Consider the following 10855-nt stretch of genomic DNA (forward strand, 5'->3'; position numbering starts at 1 on the left):
CAACTGTAGATGTGATTTGACCAAACCTCCTTGTCACCAGGTTGGCAACCGAGCCCCAGGAGACTGGAAAGGGTCACGTAGTTGATAGTGCAACAAAAATGTGCGTCGCTAACTCCTAGCTTATAACAGGGACGACAACCTTGAATACCCATTCCGAATTGTCTCCTGGTAGCCCCATTTTCCCTTAAGTAAGTATTTTTTTCCATCTACTTCTCTTTCACGCGTGTTTGGCGCATGATTATGCACTCCAAATACTAACTTTGCCTACCTTCTCTAAATATGAATGACATCCAGATCTCGTCTTCAATTTATTTCACCCCTATCCAGCCAGAACACGTTCTAACGTTGGAACAGAAGGCAGAACTGCTGCCACCCCTACTACAGCAGTGCCGACAACCTCCACCGACATTTCCAGCTTCGGGAAGGTGTTGAGAGCTCAGTTGAAGGAAAAAACGACTGATGTGTCCGATTACACGTTGGACTACGGTTACGAAGGTGCCAGTGATGAGGAGGGCTTCACCGCTGAAGCCGCGTCCAGCCTAGTCCATCCTGAAACCTCATCTGGATTCAACGGTAGTGGAGAGCCATTCGGTGACACATTTGATGCGCTATACCAACTCTCGGATAGGGAGCATTTTTCCAGAGATAACTAGTGATAACTTTCCACTGTCACGTAGCCTACAATGTTTGTGTGAATACTTCACTACCTTTAATCAGTCTGAATAATTTTAGGGGTACAAATATTGGGAGGACTTTAATTTTGACGAAAACCGTAAGTCCAGGAAGGCCGTTAGCATGCCAATAAACTGGGATATCTTTTTCCCAATCTCCCTCTGAACTTCCAAGTGGAATTCCCCTACAAATCCTTTCCGTGTTACCATTTTTCAGTAGCCGTCAAATGAGAGTGGTTTATTTTACTTGATTGGGTGCATTGCTACTGATACATGGAGATGACGAAGTTTGGAAGAGGAAGAGTCGGAGGGCCTTGTCGACTGGATGCCGACACAGGTGCTCCTCTTAGTCATCCTTACACTTTAATTGCATTGTGTCCTCACGTGAGCTGCAGCTAACTGTGAGAAGAGGTCGAAGGTGAAATGATGAGGTGGGTCTAGTCCCCTGCAGGGCAAACACTGTCGAAGAAGACTTCATATGGAGAACTATTTTGAAGACTAGAAAACGTATTCTGTATGTTTGTTGCTTGCATTGTCAACATTGACCTAAAAGCAATTTTCCGTTTGGAGAAGCGTAGTAAAGCCTTCTTTGAGGTCAGGTGTGATTCATTCGGACTCGATCTCACTCCACTAGCAGTCATTGCGTAAAATTCGCAATTGGGGACTTGGCAATGTTACAACTCTCCTGTGGTGAGTCTCCACGGATTTATCCAGCCCATATTTGACATTGGGCTTACCTTAAACTCGACCAAAGCAAAAATGTGGAAGAGAGGTTCACTACTTTAGTTTAGATTTCGCGGACACCCGAGGCTCTGCTTTTGTACCTCCACCCCAAACCGTTTTGTGCGTCGATAGTACGCATTCTATCTTCTTTTGTCTTTCGGGAGTCCCGGGGATGCTGCATTGATGGCAGCGATCTGCGGAACTTAGGCTAGTAGTGATTCCTAAAAATCCCATTGGCTGGTCAACAACCAATCATCAGCCAGTTTGGAATTGACAGGAAACTTTATTTTGCTTACAATTTTAATTGGGTAGGGATGGCTAGCTGATGGCTAATTTAGGCATAAATCATTTATAGAAAAGCGAATCACGAGTCATCCCCCACGCAATCTAGCGGTGTTCCCATAGAGTGCATCCCAAAGCCTTCCCTGAAGACAAAAAAGAAGGCATAATGCTAGGAGGGATATGTAGTACCGATGTACAGCAGGGCTTGGGGGGCTACTGGGATGGTTCGGAGGTCAGACTGTCAGGGAAATGTGAAATGGCGGAACTCCCCAACGTGTTCATCTCCGGCGCTACCCTTGATCGACCTTCCACCTCAGCTATCACAACGTAATCGATGCCGTAAGGTAAACACCCTGGAGCCAACCGTACTAGTCACATCAAATTTCCATGCAATTGGGAGGGTGCCTGACCACAACGTCACTGATGCTTCTTGGCATTCTATCTGATCTGGAGTTTCGTCCTGTTGAATGGAAACTGTATTAGTGGAAGGAAGAATGTACTGGCTATCTCGTATGCCTATCACAAGGTGGAAGGAACGCTGATCTAAAAGCAGAGTCACATAATAAGGAATGTGGTTTAACAGTTTCGTGGGAATAAGGTTTTGTGTCTATTCCTCCTAGACCCTTTTTTCTCACTTCAGTTCTCCCCAGCCACATCTATCTAATTTTTAGCCAGGGAAGGTAGAAGTTGAGGAGGTCTTGCGTGTTCACCCAATTGACATTCTCATGCAGGTATGGTAGACAGCTTCGAAATTAGTTTTTCTAGGAGGTTCAAGGCTAGTGTCGCTTCAGTCGTCGATAGCTCCCTTGCAGACGACGGGGTTGGCGTAGTCACCGGAGGTAGACGTCACCCTCAGCCCTTTCGTTTGGGTGTTGCCGTCGGCTCCCCCATTGGCGGCTTAGCACTCGGTAATCGAAATTAGGATCGGGTTTGCTTTCCGCTACCACCATTGTAGTGCCTTGGGTGGAATATGCATTATCGACGTACGGAAGGTCTGGGGAGCTACTAACGTGGTCCGGTGGCTGGGCCGCATAGTTAAGCCTGTTACCAAAGCCAAGAGTTGAGCAAACAGTTAAAGGTTTGCAGTGCAACCAGAATTCCGTCTTACCCCAATTCAGTAATTTAAATTTCTTGCATCAGACAAAAGTCGAAAGCTTGCTTCAGTTTAATCGAGAACACACTAAGTCTATTGCGGCCAGTAGAAAATGGGGACCATCAATTTGTCTTAAAAGGGCTTCTTTTTTGTCAAATTTACGGAGGGATTTTTGAACAATAAATATCAGGAAGTATGCCAAGGCCAAACGATTAATAAGGGTAATTAATATTACCCTTCAAAGTTGATATTTGGCATAAATATCATGAAATGGGAATAGCCTTGATGCATTACTCAGGGCCTGACGTTACCCCTCTTGAAGAGAGCGATGCCTCCTCATGAGTGCCACCAATGGCGTAGGCGAATTAAATCATTATCTCCTCACAGCCAATGAGAACACGTGAAAAAGCTATCGATCGTACATGGGCGTGTGTAAATACGCGCGCCAAGAGGCAAAGCCCTCGCACAGCGTGCGCACGTACCACCGCGCGGCGGTGATTGGTTGCTATCACTCACGCGCACGCTATCGACTGAACGCAACGCCGTTTAACTACAGCGGCAGTAGGCACACACAGGCCTTGCCTGACAGACTTTATTCCGTGCTGGTAGCAGAGGCAGCTGCAATCGCACAGATGGGCGATCGTTTTTACGGCAGAAGGTTGTCCACCCTGTCTAGTGAGTTCAATGAACGAGCCGCGCCCAGGACCACAGACGGGAGGAAATATCATCACGCTGTGAAGCCAGCACCGCTTTACGCCCAAGTGAGTGCCTCTGCCTCATTATTGATACAATTTGGATTTGGTTGTTGGTAAGATGGTAATACAGAGGTCTGTTAAAGGTTCTCTTGAACTACTAACAGGTAAGACCTTATTAACAGCAATAAACTAGATCCATGCAGCCAACAGTGACGAGGTTGTAAGTTATTTTGAATAGAATAATAATATGTTTCATATCGTCCTTATTCTTTCCTCACTTGAATGCTTTAGATTGAAGTTATCCTAGACGTTTTTCGGGAATTTAGTGCAGTTGTCAGAAGCGCTCGACCTTAGTGGTCTGCCGCGATTATGATACATAAATCACGTATCTCTTATCCACCTGAGGTTTACCCCAATCGCTAAGATCGTCACTAACCTCCCCTATGCATAAACTTGTGAGAATAGCGAAAATTAGCAAGGGTTTAAGACAGTTTTATCACAACAGCGTAATAACAGTCATTTAAGCGTCATTATACCGGCGGTCTTCTTCCTTAATAGTGCCGATTTAATCTCAAAACTAGTTTATATGTGCTGTCACCATATACGGGTGAAAGCCCTATTTTCTTATCCCAGCTCGTTTTCACAAGTATGCAACATGCGTTGTTTATCAGACCCTGAAAACTGATTACACCTAATCATGTGGTAAATAGATTGGCTAAGCTTACGGCAGTAAAGTAAATGTAGGATGGTCTTGGTCTGAGGTCAATTACACTTTTTTCTACAAATATTAATGACAACTGGCGTCATAGTACACCAGCAAAACACCTGGGATCTGTTGGTTTATTTTCCTATGGCTTGGATAGAGAACAGGCTAAATCTGAATTGCTTGGAACCCCAGTTATTGGAGGTTGGATAACTCAATGAGGTTTTCATCTATTACCTTTTGTTGCTAGGGTATAGAAGCGAAAATAAAAGTTGGAAGATAATATTTGATCTGGTGAGCCATTATAAGGTAGGTATTGCACGTCATGGACAGTAAGGTCAGGATATTTAACCCTTTGGTGCTTCAAATAATGTATCTATTACCAAACCTTAAAAATATTCCTTTTTCATGATTTTCCACCCTGAACCCTAAAAATATGGCATCTGTGGAGGTTCTTTGAAAATAAAACCTGCTTACTACACACAATGTAATGTGTAAAACAAGATGCAATTGGAATTGTAATTTTCCCGCTCACAACAAAACGCTGAACGAGAACCCAGCAAATAAAAGGTACTCTCAGGTGGTTGTTTACATACTGTTAATTAAGACGACATTCTCAATGCACTGAGGTCGAAGTGAAAGCATCGGTAGTCATGACGTCCATTTTGCATGAAGATTATGTTTGTAAACTGAAAAGTAGTTTACTTTGGGTATCTTCGATTATGCGCTCGGGATATTTACAAATTCAGTTGACACGCGCTATCATTGCTAATCCACTACCCCTGCGTGCTACTGCTCTGTCGCCCAGTTGTCGGAGCTGTACCCAATGCGCGCGCATTCGGGGAGTCCTGGTGACTTTCGTTATCACCCCACAGCTGACATCAAAATGCCAGGCTCTGGTCTGACTGCTCACAGTCAAGGACGAATTGGTGGTGGTGTTAGTGGAGGTGGAGTATCCATTCCAGTCCTCCACCTCGACTCACCGGACTACTACACTGGACGCAGTGGGGTCTACACGGGCCGTTTGTCGGGCAACAGTGGGGGGAGTTATCGAACGGGCGGTGTACTGCGAAAATCCAGTCCAACCATCACCAGCCCCACTTCATTTCCCACGGATCCTGAAGCGGAAGTTGACGCTCTCACGGATGCTCTCATGCAGAAGATGGAAACACCCAGGTCTGGCGCCATCATGTCTCCACATGAGTCTGCAGCTGATGGTACTTCTTCACCGGGTATGCACATTAATTTATATTTGTAAAAGCGTGTTTCGCCTCGCAAAACTAGGGATTTGGTTAGCGTCTGATGCTTTTCAGGCTCTTCTATCCTGTCATAGAGCTGTAGAACCGGCTTTTTTTCTCAACCAGTTCTACTTGGCATATTGGACTTTGAAAACGACGTATTTCTTCACTGTTGAGTGGTTGAGTATGTTTGCCTGTTTCGTGGGTTAGAATAAACTGGGTCTGCGAGGCTGATTTCCTACAGTGAATACGTTTCACGAGAAGGTACGATTTTAAAAAAAAAACATCTGTCAAAGTGCGCAATGTAAAGTGGGACCGTTTTCTATTTTTGTTTCCCCTTTAAATTGCTTTGCTGTTTATTCGTCTATGTGAGGTATTTTTACAAGATGCTATCTAGTCGATCAATTCAAGAGAAGTGTGGGGTGATTTTATTTTTTGTTTCACTTCAGCTGGAAGCATTCGACGCGGGAGCGGTGGAGCCACCTTGCTACCGTCTCGTGTGACTCGACTTCAACAGCAGGCACAGCAACGCGTCGGTTCACCGATTACCGTCAGCAATAACAACAGTGGGAGTCCACTCACCGTGGGTAGTCCACGAACCTCCTCCCCAACAAACTCATCAGCTTCCAGCGGGGCGACCGACTCCTATCTGCAGAACAACTGCTTCCGCTGTCGAAGACCTCTGATACCTCCGGAATCTGCCACCCTGGGACCGGGCACCCCTACTCCGCCCGTAGTCACCCTGACGGGCGCACTAGCAGTGCGTCTCCACGAGGCGTGCTTCACGTGCTACATCTGTCGGACGAAGCTGAATCCTCAGGGCTACTATCACAGTCTGCATCGACTCCTCTGTCCAACCTGTGTCCGTGACGGTGCGGTGGAGTCGTGCAAGAATTGCCGACGGCCGATTGGTGTGTTGTTTTAGTAATGAGAGTTATTCTCTGAAAACTGTCCCGTGTGGTCCCCTGGCCAAAATTCCAGACTATTCTCAACTTGAATAATCGTACATGGAAGGGAGGCATTTCATAACATACCCTAACGTCGAATCTTCCCAAATTTTTCGATCACATTGAAATAATCGACTAGACATTGTGAAGAACGAAGAGTAAATCGAGAATTTTGAGATTGATTTCACTAACCTCTCGATGGTGAGAGGATTTAATTTTTTCCATCTTTATTCAGGAGAGAGGATTGTTCGAGCACTGGGTGCACCCTACCACCCGGCCTGCTTTGTCTGCTCAGTGTGTCACACCCACTTGGACTCCAAGCCCTTTACTGTGGACGTGCACGGCCGTCCGCTGTGCCTGGACGACTTCCACAAACGCTTCGCACCGCGCTGTACCGCCTGCAATCGACCGATCGTGCCAGAGGCGGGTTCGCATGAGGCACGGCGGGTGGTGGTGGGCGACTCGAACTACCACCTCCTCTGTTGTGGTGTTAAGACAGCCGACTCCAGTGCCTCCACACCCACGCCTTCTATGGCTACTGCTTGAGATGAAAAAGAAAAACTAACGCCAAAGTCTTCAATTGGGCCTTGACATCTTCTCCCCCCTCCCCCCAACCTCCTCCTCCTCCTCTCCGGTCGCTCACTCACTCACTCACCCACTGACAATTTACTGAGAGAAATAAAGCACAAGCATCCTCTACGAATGCGGGCACGCGCGCAATCGTAGCACTGATACTTTTTGTGGTGGTGCTTGACCTTGGGACCCCTATTTTAGCTTACACCTGTACATGGTAAGGATGCAGAGAAACAAGATCACCTTAACTTTTATTTCATAGGCCACCTCTGGTAGTTTTTTTCCCCATCCAGGTGGATCGACTTCTTTTAGCAAGAAAAAGCGGTGTGCAACGTGTCACACATTTGTGACGCTGGAAGAAGGATGGAAGGCGTCCTTGTCTCAGTGTTCTAAGGGTGGGATTTCGAACATCAAGATGTCTTAGGGCCCTCACAGGTGTAAAAATCTGTTTTACCTAGTTGACTGCTAACAAGGTGCGTGCTTTGCACCTTCGGGGAAACAGTCAGGAGGATGGCGCAACCGCGGACTTCACCCGGGAGCCGTCATAGAGCACGCAAGTGGTGAAGGTGGCAGCCTCTGCTCCGGAAATTAAAAGCGCTCGACTTAAGCGAACCTAGCTGCGCGACAGGGTCACTAAGTACTCGAGAAGTGGTCAATTATAAGAGCTTTGAAGTGGCATTCCTGGAACACCGACACAGAAGAGAGTAATTCACGTAAGCACAATTCGAAGAAGGACTCGGGAGCACCAAAGCAAGAAAAAGCCACAACCCAATGCAGAACGCAATGATTCCCCCCTACCCCAAAAAATAATCGGAAATCTGGGTAATAAAACATCATATCATCGAAGTATCCACCTTTTGTGATAAATGTATGCATATGGAGCGACGATACGGTAGTCGAGGGAAAAAGCGCGCATAAGCAGAGAGGAACCAGAAGGAGAGGATCAGTTGATAAGGTAGAAGTGTTTATGCGGTAAGAAGAGAGCTAGAGAGAGAGACAGAGGGATACAGAAATGCAGCACATGGCAGAGCCTTGGACACATGCACACATGCACTAACCCCCTGTCTTTCCCGCTCCCATCACCTCCTCTCCCATTACCCCACCACCGCCGTTTGCCGCGTCACTTTCAGTCTCGACCACCGCACCAGGACTGATCTGAGGCAGGCTCTCCGGTTCTACTGAAATCGCACCGACGATGTCACGCGAAGGCGGACTAATCGGTGGGGGCTGTTGTGGTGGTGGTGCTCGCTGAGACGGCTGTGGCGGTGACTGTGGTTGGGGTGGTGGACCGTTCGCTGCCCCTGCCATCGCCAACTGGGTCCTCAGTTTGGACAAGAACTCTGGAGGAGAGAGACTGTTTGAAGCCACCTCTAGATCCACCTCAGCATTGGTATCGAATCTCGGAGGTGGCGGTAGCGGTGGTTGAATTGCACTTTTATCCTCCCGTGTACTCATGAGAACATTGAGCACAGCACTGGTGCTTTCAGAGCGCAGCCGATGCTGCTGCTGCTGCTGCTGCTGGTGATGATGTTCAGAAAATGCGACAGAATTGGCCGCGGAGGAGGTGGGGAAGGGTGGCCAGCCGCTCCCTCCACCGAAATTAAAATCGTTGTCAGCAGAACGAGGTGGGAAAAGACTACTTCCGCTCCCACCACCTGCACTGGTGGTATTGAGGAAACTTGTGGAAGTACGTGGATGACCTCCACCCCTTCCGTCAGGTCCTGAGGAGGCGTCTGATGCAAGGATGATATTGAAAGGACTGTTTGGATTCATCATATCCAACCGCATATGTAGATCCACTATTTGGTACTCCTTCCGCGTTAATGTGGCTGTAAAAGAAAAAAAGCCAGACTTCTCACAGACAAGATTCCTCAAGAAGTAACATAGTACGGGGAAGGGGGTATCGTTTATCACCCCACAATCGAAGGGAAAGCAAATTTGCCTCGGATTCCACTTTTGCCTCTAGAAACAACCCAGTTTTAGTTATTTCCAAATCTTTTTAAGCAAGTTTATTTTGGCATGACATTCCAGATTGGCTAATTCATATTCTTCCCCAAAAAGTCGCCTCGCGCGCATTTCATTCACAGTCGGCAATGAATAATTCCATCTGCTGTCCAATACACAAAACAGACACAGTCCTCTGGGGAGGAAGTAGTAGGCGACTCCGGCATTTGAGATGAGGTGGTAAGCGAATCTTTTGGAAATATCCAACAATGAGCGGCCCATTCTGCTACCGCACCTCCTGCAAAAAGTTTCCATGGTCTTGGAGCCGACTTAAACGCAGTTCGTAAAGTAGTCAAGCCTGAACCGCAGGCGTTGAGTCTAACAGACCCTTTATGAAACGAGTGTTTAAAATAATAGAAAAGGAGTAAAAAGCATTCTATCCGCACTGTGATCAATGTCGTGCATTTTACAAGGTACACTTCACACTTGACTAGACCAAAAATCCCACACTTTGTCCAACAGGATGTGTCCCAAGCATAACCCATAAATAAAAGCAGTCTGTCCGGGATTGTACTTCTGTTCCGGTCATGCCTACAGCCCCTCAGCCTCTCAATAACATCAGTAGCATCTGTACTGCTGCAGTGGTTGGGGCTATTAAAACTTTAGAAAGGACGTTTCGGGACGCTACGTTGGTGGCTGCGACAACCGAACCCAAAAGGACAACAGTTCTGACTTTTGTGCCCGATTAGCCAAAAAGGGCATCTTCTAGGGATGGTTGAATCTGCAAATACTTCCACCTGAAGGGCTAAATGACGTTCACTTTGGGTGTTTAACCCAATTTCGTGCTCCGCAGGAAGTCCATTGACAACTGGACCAATATCAGAAGTCGATTACAGAGTTGCCTACAAAACTTACATAAAGATAGAGGGATGAACAGAACCAAAATAAGCAACCGAAAAGGCGGAATCAATACGGAATAATAGTTCCGCGAAACAACTCCATTTAAAGGTTCAGCATATACGATCCAGCTCCCACGAATAGTGATTAGGATGGGAAATACACGCGTTCCGGAGCACCGTCAAGCCTTGAGCCGTACGTAGCCAGTGCATCCCCCCCGCCCCTACTTTAATGCAATTCACTAGAGGAATAGAAACGCAAGTTTTACAGAATTGACGAGATCAATCGTTGACACTAGGATCCAATGCCCTCTCACCATTTGACGGCCATTCCCAGTTCATGGGTGTTTTTGAAAGGAATGACTACGCTGCGATGGTCAAGTAGTGCCTTGGTACGTCGTCCTATTACGTCAGCCCTTCCAACTTCGGGGTTGTACTTCCTTTTGGGTTGTGTAGCCCTCCGGCCATGTCTGTCGTCTCCCAGCTCTTCCATACACCAAGAATAAGTGCCCTTCCATGTCGTTGCGCTCAAAGCAATAAAGGGTTTGGCAACGACTACTCCACTTTCTTCCAAGGCGACGATTTTGCGCAGTACAAAAACAATTAGAACGCTAGCAGAACAGACGCGACGGTTGTGACATTAGGTATGAGAAGCTACCAACTCACTCGAATAAGATGAATGGCCAGGTAAAGTCAAATAATTTCGTAATAAAACTTACAATTGAGTTCGGTGATCTCCTTCAAAGAGTTGTGATAGCCGGCAAGTAGTTCCTGTTTCATCTTTTCCTCCGATTTAATAGCCGCTTTAAGTCGCGCATTCTCCGCCTCTAGATCGCCAAGATGGATCATGAGATCAGCAATACGGTGACTCTGTTCACAGCTCTGATGTTGTTGCTGCTGTTGTTGGGACTGTTTCAGGAGGTTGGACTGTGACGCAGCGATCAGCTGTGCCTCCTTCATGGACAGTTCACGGGTGAGGGACTTCAACCGAGTCTCCAGCTCGTGCATTCGATGAGTGCAGGTGTCGGAGGTGCAACGATTGGGGTTCATGGCCCCGGTTCCGCCGCCACCGCCACCACCCAGTGATCGA

At 47.1% G+C, this 10855-nt stretch overlaps 3 protein-coding genes across 3 annotated transcripts in view; 2 read left to right on the forward strand and 1 right to left on the reverse strand. All coding sequences in view use genetic code 11, as the record gives it.

Moving 5' to 3' along the window:
* EGR_09727 (Cadherin-related hmr-1) overlaps nucleotides 1–653 on the forward strand; it is a gene marked incomplete at both ends in the record, with an annotated part of 30695 nt that extends 30042 nt beyond the window's left edge. The window contains one exon of the mRNA XM_024498976.1: nucleotides 328–653. Coding sequence (XP_024346612.1) covers nucleotides 328–653 — 326 coding nt within the window. The remainder of the gene's footprint in view (nucleotides 1–327) is intronic.
* A 2538-nt stretch (nucleotides 654–3191) lies between these two features.
* On the forward strand, nucleotides 3192–6898 carry EGR_09728 (Lipoma-preferred partner; the record flags this gene model as incomplete). The annotated part of the gene is made up of 4 exons (XM_024498977.1): nucleotides 3192–3530; nucleotides 4976–5399; nucleotides 5855–6316; nucleotides 6588–6898. 4 exons carry the CDS (start codon nucleotides 3192–3194, stop codon nucleotides 6896–6898), a joined length of 1536 nt encoding a protein of 511 aa, XP_024346613.1.
* Nucleotides 6899–7868: 970 nt separating this feature from the next.
* Nucleotides 7869–10815, reverse strand: EGR_09729 (Tmem57 protein; the record flags this gene model as incomplete). The annotated part of the gene is made up of 3 exons (XM_024498978.1): nucleotides 7869–7909; nucleotides 7984–8754; nucleotides 10485–10815. 3 exons carry the CDS (start codon nucleotides 10813–10815, stop codon nucleotides 7869–7871), a joined length of 1143 nt encoding a protein of 380 aa, XP_024346614.1.
* Between the last annotated feature and the right edge of the window lie 40 nt (nucleotides 10816–10855).

This window comes from Echinococcus granulosus, assembly GCF_000524195.1.
Source record: "Echinococcus granulosus chromosome Unknown EG_S00163, whole genome shotgun sequence".
NCBI lineage: Eukaryota > Metazoa > Platyhelminthes > Cestoda > Cyclophyllidea > Taeniidae > Echinococcus > Echinococcus granulosus.